Source organism: Fukomys damarensis, unplaced genomic scaffold (assembly GCF_012274545.1).
Source record: "Fukomys damarensis isolate Sample0158 unplaced genomic scaffold, DMR_v1.0_HiC HiC_scaffold_17, whole genome shotgun sequence".
Taxonomy (NCBI): Eukaryota; Metazoa; Chordata; class Mammalia; order Rodentia; family Bathyergidae; genus Fukomys; species Fukomys damarensis.
The window spans coordinates 16,219,492-16,233,078 of record NW_022900929.1 but is presented as its reverse complement, the minus strand read 5'-3'; the positions used below and the strand labels follow the sequence as shown (position 1 = coordinate 16,233,078).

The 13,587-nt window shown below is 50.5% G+C and overlaps 1 protein-coding gene across 6 annotated transcripts; it reads left to right on the top strand.

Moving 5' to 3' along the window:
* Nucleotides 1-300: 300 nt before the first annotated feature.
* On the top strand, nt 301-13,428 carry Actl6b (actin like 6B). 6 transcript variants are annotated; one of them, XM_010609469.3, is made up of 14 exons: nt 333-708; nt 1,130-1,206; nt 1,418-1,583; nt 1,866-1,966; nt 6,649-6,746; nt 7,457-7,551; nt 7,620-7,726; nt 8,333-8,422; nt 8,568-8,629; nt 8,756-8,870; nt 9,005-9,085; nt 9,173-9,268; nt 9,426-9,512; nt 13,133-13,428. In XM_010609469.3, exons 1-14 carry the CDS (start codon nt 684-686, stop codon nt 13,211-13,213), a joined length of 1,281 nt encoding a protein of 426 aa, XP_010607771.1. In that variant the 5' UTR covers nt 333-683; the 3' UTR covers nt 13,214-13,428. The 6 variants fall into 6 exon arrangements, with proteins under 6 accessions (XP_033620749.1, XP_033620751.1, XP_033620750.1 ...); XM_033764858.1 differs by lacking the exon at nt 13,133-13,428 and having other exon boundaries at nt 301-708; nt 9,370-9,512; XM_033764860.1 differs by lacking the exon at nt 13,133-13,428 and having other exon boundaries at nt 302-708; nt 9,409-9,512.
* The last annotated feature ends 159 nt before the right edge of the window (nt 13,429-13,587 follow it).

Genomic DNA, 13,587 nt, shown 5'->3' with positions numbered 1-13,587 from the left:
GTACAAGATCCCAATGATGAATGTAGCTGTACTGTATAACTAAAAAGTACCGATAAACTCAATGAAAAAATAATATATATTTTCAAAATCATTTATTAAGTACATACCTACAGAAGATACAGTCCCTGACTTATGTGGGTGGACTTACAATTTGACTTAATGATTAATTTATATTTATATATATACATATATATATATATATATATATGTGTATATATATATGTGTATATATATATGTATATATATATGGGGTTTTTTTTGTTTTTTGTATTTTAAGGAGCTGAAAGTAGCTCAGTAAGGAAGGCCCTGGGTTCAGTCCCCAGTACTGGAGGTGGCAGGTAGCGGATGGGGGAGCCCATCAATCACTCTGCGGAGTCCTGGCCTCTGGATGAACAGTCTTTCTCTCAGCCGCCTATTCCCTAGGGCCGGTGCCTCTGTCCTCTCCGAACGCCCTCCCCACCGCCCAACGTGGAGGAGTCTGCCTCTTTAAAGCAGCGGCCCCCGGCCGGGTTATTGTCTCGCCTGGCAGCCAATCAGTGGTGCCGTTGGGGGAGGGGGATCCGGCCCTCTGATTGGCAGCCGCGCGCCCCGCCCCTCCCGGGATCCCGGGAGCTGTCCGGCCACCTCGGTGCTGATCCCGTCGCTGCCCACGGGCCAAGAGCAGAGAGAGTCCAGAGGGCACTATGAGCGGGGGTGTCTACGGCGGAGGTGAGCCAGCCTCGGGCTTCGCCCTCCAGGTTCCCGAGGCCTCTCCCGCGTCCCTGAGCCCTGAACCCGCGCCACCCAAGCTGGGCACCCCGGGGCCTGTCACCTCCACATATTTGGGTCTCGTGTCACCTCTGCCTTCGGTTCCCCACCCCCACCCCGAAGCCCTGCATGTCCACCATTCAGCCCATCGCCGCCTGGCCCCCTGGACCCTTCCTGCCCGCCGCTGAACAGGCCATCGGGCAGGAGGGAACTCGGGCGGCTGGACCTTCCATTCCCAGGATCCTGAACTCCAGGCCAAGCGCCCACCTGCCCCCGTCACTGTGGAAGGTGGAGACTGTGGCTGTGCCCTGAGCTCCCCTGGAAGCTGCCCCGGGTAAGAGTTGGGAGGGCAGTCCTCTCACTCGCCTGTCTCCCTGCACAGATGAAGTGGGGGCGCTGGTCTTTGACATTGGCTCCTTCTCCGTCCGCGCTGGGTACGCTGGGGAGGACTGCCCCAAGGTGAGCCTTCCAGACCCTTCCCCAAATCCTAGTGGCGCTAGACTCTCCGCCAGGCTCACCATGACCCTGGGTTCTCACAGCCCAGCACCAAAGCTCTGCTCAGGAGACTGTGGGAGTGAACCCAGGGGCAGACAGAGGGCCCAGCGCGGGACTGGGCGGACAGGACATGAGTAAGGTGATCCCTCTCCCTGTCCATCCTTCCCACCCCCAGGCAGACTTCCCCACTACAGTGGGGCTGCTGGCCGCGGAGGAGGGAGGCGGGCTGGAGCTGGAGGGGGAGAAAGAGAAGAAAGGGAAGATCTTCCACATTGACACCAATGCCCTGCACGTGCCTCGGGACGGAGCTGAGGTCATGTCACCCCTCAAGAATGGCATGAGTAAGCCCCCTCCCTGCTCCTGACAGGGTCCCGAAGCCTGCCCCTCACACCAGCAACACAGAACCCCACACATGCTGAGGCTCTCTTGCAGCTGCACAAGCTCCAGGAGCCTCCTCACTGCGGCCCACAGCTGCCAGGTTCCCAGCCCCGGAACCACCCCATTCCCGGGAGTGAGGGACTTTTCGGATGAAACTGGACTTACCCTCCCCGGGCTCTCTTCCTTTCTGTCTCTAATCCCTGCCTGCTCACCTGCATCTCACCCCGCCGGCCTTCTGCCCCCAGTTGAGGACTGGGAGTGCTTCCGAGCCATCCTGGACCACACCTACAGCAAACATGTCAAGTCTGAGCCGAACCTGCACCCAGTACTCATGTCAGAGGCCCCGGTGAGTGCCTGGGCAACCCCACGAGTCCTTTCCACCTGTCAGTCACTTCACCTGCCTTTTTAGATTTTCCCTCCAACACTTCACCTTCACTTTCCTTCCTTTCTTAGTTATTCTCCATGCATCCTTCTCTCTTCCATCTCTATTCCAATGCCATTCAACCTCTTTTTCAAAAAAAACAACTGGGGCTGGTCGTGGTAGCGCATGCCTGTAATTCCAGCACTTGGGAGGCTGAGGCAGGAGGATTGCTGTGAGTTTGAGACCAACCTAGGCTACATAGTGAGTTCCAGGTCAGTCTCAACTACATAGTGAGACCCGGTCTCAAAAAACAAAACAAAACAATTTAAAAAAAAACCTGGGAATTTAATATGAGGCTTTTGCACTGAGCTATGTCTCCAGCCCATTTTTATTTTTTATTTTGAGAGAGAGTCTTGCTAAGTTGCCCAGGCTGGACTCTTGTAATCCTCCTGCCTCAGCCTCTCAGAATGCTGGGATTACAAATGCTTCCCTTCCCATTTTTGTTTTTGTTTTTGTTTTTTTTTTTATGGGGATTGAATTTGGGATCAAACGTGGGTCCTTGCAAGCAGACAGTGGAACCACTGAGCTAAAGCCCCGTCCCTCCCACACCCTTTTTGATCTTTTAACTTAAACTTTTTGTCTAATATTTTATATTTACACAAAGAATCAATTTGTTTTATAAAGCACGTTAAGATAAAATCTTGCAGTTTTTGTCTTCTTCCATTTCTCTTTTCTAAAGTCAGCAGCTTTTCTCCTTTTTAGCTCAGTTTTTGTGTATTTTTCTTCCATAAATCTGAATATCACACATTCCTGTGTGGATTTTTTTTAAACTTTAGGCATTACCTGTGAATTTCCTACTATAGGAACGACTCCACCAGACTACAGCATGCACACTTGAATCCCCCACCTTTAAGTATAATTGCATTTTAGACTTTTTTGAAAGATCTATCTGTCCTTTTATTACTATGTATGCTAATAAGAACTGAGCTGTTCCAAAAACTATGGCTGCTTTTTCTTTCCTCTGCCACTTTTTGTGTTCCCTGGAACTGAAAGTCATCTTGGCTTTTGTTTTGCTTAGTTTTCTACCTGCTCAATAGTATGACCCCAAGTTATTCATCATTATCTCTATATTTTCTGAAGGCATTAATTAGATTAGTTGTTCTATTAATTTCATCTTGAAGAAATCTCTCTAGGAGCTCCTGGCCCATTTTGTTTTGGACTAGTAACCCTCTCACTGGGGACACCCCTGTCACCCTGACACCTTCCCTCACCATCATCTTGGAGAATCCTTGCCCCCTCCTCTCTCAGAAAAGGTATGTCTGGTCCTCCACCACCCCTATGTTGGAAGTCTCTTTCCTGTACTTCCCTCCTTTTCTTGATTTACTCCTTTGTTTTTGTGACGCAGACTCTTCAAGAATTGCCTAAGAAAGGTCATAGAGCCAGGTGTGGTGGCACATGCCTGTGTCTCAGCGGGATGCAAAGGCAGGAGGGTCACTGTGAGCGCAAGGGCAGCCTGAACTACACAGAGAGACACTGTCTCCCAGACAGACAAGTCATAGGAATCCATATGAGGTGGTACCTGCCTGTAATTTCAGCTACTCAGAAGGCTGAGGCAAAAAGATTTAGAGTTCAAGCCCACCCTGGGCAACTATAAAACCCTGTCTCCGAAAAGCAAAAACAGGGGCTAGGGAAAGCAGTGTGCCTGTCAGGGTGTTGGCTGTGGTGTTCATCAACGTGGTTTTCAGCCACCTTCCAAACATGTTCCCTTTTGTCATCAGTAAGGGTAGACAAGAAGATAAGGTAAATATCTCCCAAAGTGAAGACATACCTGTGTGAAGAGGAAGAATTCTTTTTTGAATTTATCGGGATTTTCTGAGAGGGACCCCGTTCTTTGTTGGCAACATTCTAAATTGATAAATGAGAAAGACTTGCAAGGCAGGCGCTGTGCCACCGAGCTACATCCCCAGTGTGACCCCCACAGACTTCTACCTTGAGGACATGCCTCACTTCGGAGCCAAGGTAGGGAATGGGGCAGTGTTGTCAGCATTCAGTCTACAAGACGCCCAGCTCTGTCAGGTGTCCCACCAGTTCAGGAACACTCACCGTCACTTTCTACAGAGAATAAATTTCCAGTCTTCAGGGGCTGGGGTGGGCAATAGCCCTGTGACCTGGAGCTGGGAAGAGAGTACTTGATCTACTACTTGAATTGTTTCAAACGATCTTATTCAGATTCCCTTCACCTCCATCTCCAGAGGTATCCGAACTACCGATTCCAACCCAGGTTATTTCTGGCTTTTTCCAGTCCTGTTTTAGGAGTCAGCATTGCAGAACCTAAGACTCATCACTCCCCTATTTGATTTACAACCTTCAACACATTGTTGCTGCTTTACTTTTCTTATTATTTCCAGTTTCACTCCTCCCCCCTCCCCTCCCTTCTCCCTCCCTCCACCCCCTCTCTCTCATAAAATTCATAAATTAAGTTAGCTTTTGGAGGGGCTGAGGGTTGGGAGGCATCAGGACCTTTTTCACTGAGCTACATTCCCAGCCCTTTTCACATTTTTAAAACAAGGTCTCAGTAAATTGCCATGGTGCCCCTCCTGGAAAACTTGCAGTCTTTCTGCCTAGGCCTCGCAGAGTGCTGGGATTACAGGCATGCCCCACCAATCCTACTTTATGAAAAAAAAAATTTTTTTTGTTTTTTTGATACAGGGTCTCACTATGTAGTTGAGACTGGCCTGGAACTCACTATGTAGCCCAGGCTGGTCTCGAACTCACAGTGATCCTCCTGCCCTAGCCTCCCGAGTGCTGGGATTACAGGTGTGCGCCACTCCCACTTTAATCTTTTAAATTTAACAATTTAGACTGGAGTGTAGTTCGGTGGTATTGCACTTGCCTAGATGCATGAAGCCTTGGATTTGATCCCCAGTATTACACAAGAAAGAAAGAGAGAGAGAAAGAAAGAGAGAGAAAGCCAATTAACAATTCAGTGCCATTCACAATGTTCTGCAACCATAACTGTCTAGCCAAAACATTTCCATCTCCCCAAAGGAAAACCCATTTTTCTGTTGAGTAATTTTTCAACACTCCCTGCTACTCCCAGTTACTCCCAGTTTTTGGTAACCATTGATTTGCTTTCTGGCTCTATGGATGTATCTGTTCTGAATCCTTCATATAAATAGGATCATACAGTGTGTGAGTTTGTGTGAGTGTGTGTGTGTGTGTGTGTCTGTGTGTGTGTCTGTATGTGTGTGTGTTGGGGTTCACTACATTGCTAAGTTACCCAGGCTGGGTTCAAACTTGTTATCCTCCTGCCTCAGCCTCCCAGAGTGCTGGGATTACAGGTGTATGTTTTACTTTTTTGAGGAATCAACAACTGTTTTCTTCACTGGGTGAACCATTTTGCTTTCCCACCAGCAATTTAAGAGGATTCAGATTTCTCCATGTCCTTGTCAACAGTTATTTTGCGTTTCAGTTATGATTATCACTTCAGTGGGTATGAAGTGATACCTCTTTTGCTTTTGAATTGCATTTCCCTAATGGCTAACAATGTTTAATTTTCATTTCCCCCATGGTGCATCTCTCAGGTGTTTGTTGGCTTTTGTGGGTTTTAGGGGGGGGTTTGTTTGTTTGTTTGTTTGTTTTTTGGTACAGGGGATTGAACTCGGATCCTTGCGCTTGCAAGGCAGGCGGTGGAACCACTGAGCTAAATCCCCAGCCCTCTTCTATATCTTTTTAGGTGGCCCATTTATTATAGTTTTACTGAGTTTGGGGGAAGGAATATAATTAAATATTTGTATTCAGTCTACCATCATTATCCAGAAATCCTCTTCCCAGCCTTTTTGCTTCTGAGATGATCAGAAAGGAGAAGAGAGAGGAACATGGGTTTGGATGGAGCCTGGGGCATGTACTATACAACAAAGAGCACAAAACCAGGCATTGAAGACTATGGCTCCAGATAGTTCTGTCAAGAGTTTTCTGTGTGACCTTGGCAAGTCACTACCCCTCTCTGAATTTTATTTCCCTGTTACACTTGGCCTGTGACCTTTAAAATTCTTTATATTTCTCACATTGTAAAGATCTATAAGAGGCCTTGCCTCTTCCTCTAGTAAAAGTTATATCTCTATGTACTGGTATATGTGTCTACAATGGACCCTTGACTTACAAATTCAATTCATTCTCAAGGGCTGGTAGTAACTCACGTTGGTCAGGCTCCTCTATACAGCCTTCGAAGTCTCTCTCCTGCATAATTTTAGGTCACACTTTCTTCCAGGCAGAGTTCAGTGTCCTTAGAGAGACATTGGTCCAGGATTTTTCAGTTAACCCCACACAGGAAAGGATGTTGTAATGTTCCTTCCAGTATTCTTTAAGAGTTAAATCTGTATCTGAGGCCACCTGGAAGCACAAGCAGCTGGCATTCAGGTCATAAGTCAATACTTTGGTCATAAGTTAGAACTAAAATTCTGGCTGTAACCCAAGTTGTTTGTATGTCAGGCCAGTCGTAACTCGAGGGTCCACTATATGCATGAGCGTGTGCATTTCTTCGTGTGTATATGAATATATATTTGCACATATGTGTATGTGTGTGTGTAACCATGAGTGTACATGTGTGCACAGAGACCATGGGGCTGTCCTGCCCCCGACTCCCTGTTCCTGCATTCTCTCTGCAGTGGAACACACGGGCCAAACGAGAGAAGCTGACAGAGCTGATGTTCGAACAGTACAACATCCCTGCCTTCTTCTTATGCAAGACAGCCGTGCTCACTGCGTATCCTTTGCTCTGAGCTGCTCAGCCTGGGTGGGGGGCCCTGGTGCATGGGGTGCTGAGGTGGAGGCTCCCTTAAACACCACAGTGCAGAAGGCCCACACTTGAGTGCCTGGCTTCTGAGGGCCAGCATAGCCAACTTTCCCCATTCTTCTTTGGATCTGGCTAAGCAGAGAGAGAGTTAGGGCAAGTACACAGCAGGGGCCAGAGCTGGAGAGGAGCGGGTCTGACACTGAGGAGCTTCCTTCCCTCAGCCGTCAGCCATCACCACTGAGTTGTTCTAGGATGTGCTTTGTGTTGAACCCTGTGCCAGGCACTGGGGTGATGGAGACCCTACAGGACAGAGAACCAGGAATAAAGAGGGCCTGGGAGCTCATTGGGGACTGGAGAGAAGTGACTGCGGTCCCAGGAGCCCATCTCCAGCAGATGGATCATAAACTAAAGGAAGCTGGGCATGGTGGCGCACTCCTGTAATCCTAGCACTCAAGAGGCTGAGGCTCGTTGTGAGTTCAAGACCAGCCTGGGCTACATAGTGAGTTCCAGATCAGTCTCAACTACATAGTGAGACCCTGTCTCAAAAAACCAAAATAAATAAATAAATAAACAAACAAACAAACAAACCAAAGGAGACTTGCATGTGGGGGTTGGGAGCCAGGCCCAGGTCCCAGTCCCCTCCCTGGCGACTGCTTTTTCTTTGACCCAGCCCCTGCCAGCTTTGCAAATGGACGCTCCACAGGCCTCGTGCTGGACAGTGGTGCCACCCACACCACAGCTATTCCGGTGCACGACGGCTATGTTCTCCAGCAAGGTGGGGCTCTCGACAGGGGTCAGGGCTGCCCAGAGGAAGCCAGGCCTTGATACTGCCTCCCCTTCTAGGCATCGTCAAGTCGCCCCTGGCGGGGGACTTCATTTCCATGCAGTGCCGGGAGCTCTTCCAGGAAATGGCTATTGACATCATCCCCCCTTACATGATCGCAGCCAAGGTGGGGCCTCTGGGGAGCCTGGAGCTGCTACTGTAGAGTCCTGGGTATTTGCCCTATACCTGTTGGCCCACTGACCCATGAGACAGCAGAGCAGAGAGCAGCAAGGTCCCCAGAAGATAAAGGGCCCAGTTCCTCATTTTACAGCTGAGGCCTCAGAGATCCAGACAAGGTGAGGGACGTGGCTGAGGTCATGAAATCAGCTGGCAGAAGGATGTGTAAGGGCCTGAGTAGTGGCTTCCAATAGACCCAAACACAAATTCTGCCTCTGCTACTAAGAGCTGAGTGACCCAGAGCATGATACTAGAGCCTCAGTTTCCTCTCCTATAGAATAGAGCAACAGTGGAGAGTGACACTACACGTAAAAGGTTACCCCAAGTCCCCCCAGAAATGTGGCCCAGCAAAGGCCTGTCCTCGGCTTTCTCTGATCACCTGTACCCTGGTGAGTTTGGTACACATGAGGACAGGCTCATCCTGGGAAGAGTGGGAATCCCCGCTTCCAAGCAGCAGAGCAGAGCCCACTCCCACCCCCAGGCAAGTGCTAGACACAGGTGCGGTCACACAGGCAGGCACAGCCTGGAAGCACGCTCAGAGGCTCTGCCTCCACAGGAGCCTGTACGGGAGGGCGCACCCCCAAACTGGAAGAAGAAGGAGAAGCTACCACAAGTCTCCAAGTCCTGGCATAACTACATGTGCAATGTGAGGCACTGGAGAGGGTTCCCTGAAACAGCTCCCCTCCCCAGCTGTTGGTCCCTTGGGGAGGAGTGGGGTCCATGGAGTGGGGAGGGAGTCAAGGTGGGGTGCTCCACAGGGACCCAGGCCCTCACTCCTCCCTGGTTCTCAGGAGGTGATCCAGGACTTCCAGGCCTCGGTGCTACAGGTCTCGGATTCCCCTTATGATGAGCAGTGAGTGGGGCCCCCAGGGCTGGGGGAGGGGGGCAGCAGAACTGGGGCTCCAGGGGACCTTTGGCACTGCCCAACTGCTGGTCCTCCATGAGCACCCCAGGCAGAGTCTTGCTGCTTCCTGGGCAGGGTGGCTGCGCAAATGCCCACAGTGCACTATGAGATGCCCAATGGCTACAACACAGACTACGGTGCTGAGCGACTCCGTATCCCTGAGGGCCTATTCGATCCCTCCAACGTCAAGGTCTGATTACCTGGTATTGGGGTGCAGGTGGCTGGATCCCTGGATACTGGGGTGTAGGAGAGGCTGGGAAAGATTGCAAGGATCTGGGGAGGGGGGCCAGAGGGCCCAAAGCCCAGGTCATCCTTTGTCCACAGGGCCTGTCAGGGAACACCATGTTAGGTGTGGGCCACGTGGTGACCACCAGCATCGGCATGTGTGACATTGACATTCGCCCGGTGAGGCTTGGGCTTAAGGGGCCAAGGAAGAGTGGGGAGGCAGAGAGAGTTGTGCCCTGCAGACTTACTCCTCTTCCCTGCTCTCAGGGCCTGTATGGTAGTGTCATTGTCACCGGTGGGAACACACTACTGCAGGGCTTCACGGACAGGCTCAATCGAGAGCTTTCCCAGAAGACCCCACCGGTAGGAGCCCACCCCTTTCCCAGGGCCCGGGGCTCAGACCTTCAGGACCAAGCATGGAATGCTTAGACCTCCATCCCTATGGCTTCCTCCCACCTCCCGAGCCCTGTCCCTTCCAGAACCGACATGTCTGCTTCCCCCAGCAACTTTCTCCCCGCAGAGCATGCGGCTGAAGCTTATTGCCAGCAACAGCACCATGGAGCGCAAGTTCAGCCCCTGGATCGGGGGCTCCATCTTGGCCTCACTGGTGAGAGGGAAAGGGTGTGATCTAGTAGGATCGTGGGGAAAGGCACTCAGAAAGCTCCCACCGCCTTGGCCACCCATCCATCCATTAAGCAAACATTTATTTCTGAGATAGAGCAGTCTGTGATTGCTCCCAGAAGGCAGAACGCTATCAGGACACAGATCAGGGAGAAGAGGGAGAGGAAGCTAGAGGGAGTGGTTGTGCTGAGAGGCTGTGACAAAGACACTCATTGGCCCCGCGGTACAGAGGGGACACCTGGAGGTGGTGCCCAGGGAGCATTGTGGGTAGGCATGTCTGGGAAGACTGTCAGGCACCTTCTTGGGATCGGAGTGGGGACTGGATCCAAGTGGCCCACTCAGGGAGGCTCTTTCCATTGTTCTGGAGTCACTGAGTGGGTATCGGGTGCATGAAGAGGGACCGGCACCTGGAAGAGGAGGCAGGTGAGTTGGTTCTGGGACAGGAGGTGGTGAGTTCAGTCTGGATCAGCTGCTGGAATAGAGGCTAGATGTTGATCAGGGACCTGGAAGGTACGCACTGGTCCCACACAGAGGGAACAGCAGGACCATATCAGGACAAGGACATCTACTGCAAGAAGGGCCCAAGGAGACAGGAAGGAGGATAAAAACATAGAGGCTGACAGTAGGAACTTAGCTCTGGGCTGGATCGTGTTAGCCACAGGGTCATTAAGGGCTTTCTCTGTGGTTGGAGTAGACAAAGCCTGACTCAGTCTCTTACTTTATGACAGTCAGAAGCTGAGACAAGTAAACAGAAAGTCCCCAGAAAGTGTGCAGGGAGCATCTGATGTATCTTGGGTGGTGTTTTTGTTTTTATTTTAGGTGTGGGAGATTAAACCAAAGGCCTTCACACAGAGCTACATCCCTTGTCCTTTTTGTTTTCTATCTTAAGACACATCTCACCAAATTACCCACTTTGGGCTGAAACAGGCAATCCTCCTGTCTCAGCCACCCAGATGCTGGGATTACAGGTGTGCAGTACCACTCCTTGTTGGACATGGGGAGCTGGGAATTTAGATCAGTCACACCATGCCTGCCTCACAAGCACAAGGTCCTGAGTTCAATCCCCAGTACTGAAACACACACACACACACACACACACACACACACACACACACACACACACCCCACGCACACACACAAACCAACAAGGGGCCAGGCCTGATGGTACACACCTGTAATCCCAGCACTCAGGAGGCTGAGGCAGAAGGATCACCACAAGCTGACCAGCCTGAGCTACACAGTGAGTTCAAAGTTCAAGACCAGCCTAAACTACATAACAAGACTCTGTGTCACAAAAAAAATGAAACAAAACAAAACAACTGACACAGGAAGAGGAAGAACTTGGGGCAAAGAGAAAAAGGGTGCTCAGGCTGTGGGGAAAATAAGACGAGGCCCAAAGACAGATGCGGTCTGATCTGGGTTTTAGGGACCCACATGAGCTGCAGGGTGGGGAGTGAAGGGAAGGGGGCAGACAGAAGGCAGGGACAGGGCCCATGGATGTGGCAGGGATGTGGCTGTCAGCCAGTAGCATTAGGCTCACCCAGAGGTTTATGAACAGGAGGTCAAGACTCCGTTTCCATGCAAGAGGATGAAGACAGCACTGTTGGAAATCAGCTGTCCAACAGAAAGGCAATGCAAGTCACATACTTAATTTTAAATTTTTATAGCCATATTTAAATAGAGTACAAAGAAACAGGTGAAATAAATTGTTAAGAACCTACGTTAGCTGGGAGTCGTGGCACACTCCTGTAATCCCAATACTTAGGAGTCTGAGGCAGGAGGATCACCACTAGTTTGAAGCCAGCTTGGGCTACATAGTGAGGTGAAGACCAGTTTAAACTACATAGCAAGAACTTATCTCAAAAAAACCCAAAACAACCAAAAATAGAACACACTTTATAACTAGGTTTGGTGGTACATACCTGTGACCTCAGCACCTGGGAGGCTGAGGTAGGAAGATTACAGGTCTGAGGCCAGCCTGGGGTATGTAGTGAATTCAAGACAAGCCTGGAGGCCAGGCATGGTAGCACATGCCTATGGTCCTAGCCTCAGGAGGCTGAGACAGAAGGATCTCCATGATCTCAAGGCTAGCTTGGACTACATAATGAGTTCAAAATCAGCCTGAACTACATACCCTGTCTCAAAAACAAAAAACACCCACATCCCCCCAAAGAAGACAAGCCTGGACTAAATAGCAAGTCCCTGACTCTAAAAACAAAAAAGAACAGAACAGAATATACTTTATTTAATCCAATATATCCAAAATATTCAAAATATTCCTTTTTTTTTTGGTACCAGAGATCGAACTTGGGTCCTTGCACTTGCGAAGCAGGTGGCGGAACCACTCCGCTAAATTCCCAACCCGCAAATATTACCATTTTAATGTGATCTGTATAAAAAATTCTTTTTTATTGGGTTTTTTTTTTTTTTTTTTGAGATAGCGTATTGCTTTGCAGTCCAGGCTGGTCTTGAACTCACTATGTAGCCCAGGCTGGCTTCAAACTCTCCACAATCCTCCTGCCTCAGCATCCTGAGTGCTGAGATTATAGGTGTGCATCACCACGTCTGGCTGAAAAATTCTTAGTGAGATATCTTACCTTCTTTTTCTATACTTAGTCATCAAAACCTTGGGCCGGGGATTTAGCTCAGTGGTTCTGTCACCTGCCTTGCAAGCACAAGGTCCCACATTTGATCCCCAGTACCAAAAACAACGACAACAAAAGCCTAACATATTTCCACAAAGAACATGTCTCCATGTGGACTATCCACATTTCAAGTACTCAGTGGCCACAGGAGGCCAGCAGCCACTGAGTTGGGCAGCACAGCCTTAGAGGGTGAGAAAGATCACAGAAGAGGAATACTTGGGGAAGATGTGAACTTGGGACAGGTGGAGTTTGAGGTCCAGAGGGATGTTGGGGGCAGGCAGTTCCAAGAGATAGCTGGGTGTTTGGGTCTGGAACAAGAGGCTGGAAAGGGTGGGGTGAATGAGCCAGCTGAGGAAGGCTGCTCCATAAGCCCGAGAGAGAAACGGGACGGGAACCTTCAAGAGGAGCACAGCAGCCAGGCAAGAGAAGTGACAGTGAGAGGCACCCAGTGCTGGACACCTCAAGGGACAGGTTTGTGCAGGGGCGGGTGGCAGTTGGGCACCAGGAGTTCCTTAGTCATCATCCAGAAGTCAACATCCAGAAGTTGGGTGTGTCACACGCTGTGTGTGTGGGTGTGTGTGTGCCCTGATGGAGGGAGGAGAGGGGACCTAGTGGAGAGGAAAATATGCCTGGGGGGGCTGTTGAGTGTTGGGGTTCATTGGCGGGGTGGTTGTCTGGCCTGGCCCGGCCTGGGCTGTGACACCATCCAGTCAGGAACAGCGCCAGCGCAGGCCAGAGAAGTGTTCAATAAATGCTTGGATGAATGGCCTTGGTTGGTGCGAAGCTGGTATTTGCCCTGTTAGTGTGGAGAGAGAGGGCAGCGAAGGAGGAAGGGTGAGACAGGAAGGATGTAGGGTCTAGGAGGCGGTGAGGCCGGGAGGAGGGAGAGCTTCCACAGGGCCACCTCCGTCCCTGCCTGCAGGGCCATCCTGACCGCAGACCTGGCCCCTTCCCTTCCCAGGGCACTTTCCAGCAGATGTGGATCTCCAAGCAGGAATACGAGGAGGGCGGGAAGCAGTGCGTGGAGCGGAAGTGCCCCTGAGGACGGCCCCTCCTGACACATACACATGCCCATGTAGCGCAGCGCTGGAGAGCTAGGGTCGGAGAGGGGTGTTTCCCCCGCCCGGACTCCAAGAGTGCCGCAGATCTAAGCCCCCGAATCCCTCATGTCCACACTGACCCCTGTTCTTCCCCTCTTGTCCTCTTAGATTGTGATGTTTCTTGAGTTGAAAGAAGTAAAAATGTTTTAAAGAAAAATGTTGAGTCTCTGGTGGGCAAGTGGGACCTAGAGGGAGGCGAGGGAAGGGCTGCACCTGCATTCTTGCCCGATTCCACAACGAGCCACGGATTCTTCAGGTTTCAGGGGGACCTTGATCCAAAGACTCTACCCACGGGCCGGGAATTTAGCTCAGTGGT

Bases quoted from the DNA above. Each gene is read 5' to 3' on its own strand.
- Actl6b (XM_010609469.3), top strand. From the start codon at position 684: ATGAGCGGGGGTGTCTACGGCGGAG. The intron at 1,207-1,417 runs GTGAGCCTTCCA...TCCCACCCCCAG, and splicing joins CTGGGGAGGACTGCCCCAAG to GCAGACTTCCCCACTACAGT. The intron at 9,086-9,172 runs GTGAGGCTTGGG...CCCTGCTCTCAG, and splicing joins GTGACATTGACATTCGCCCG to GGCCTGTATGGTAGTGTCAT.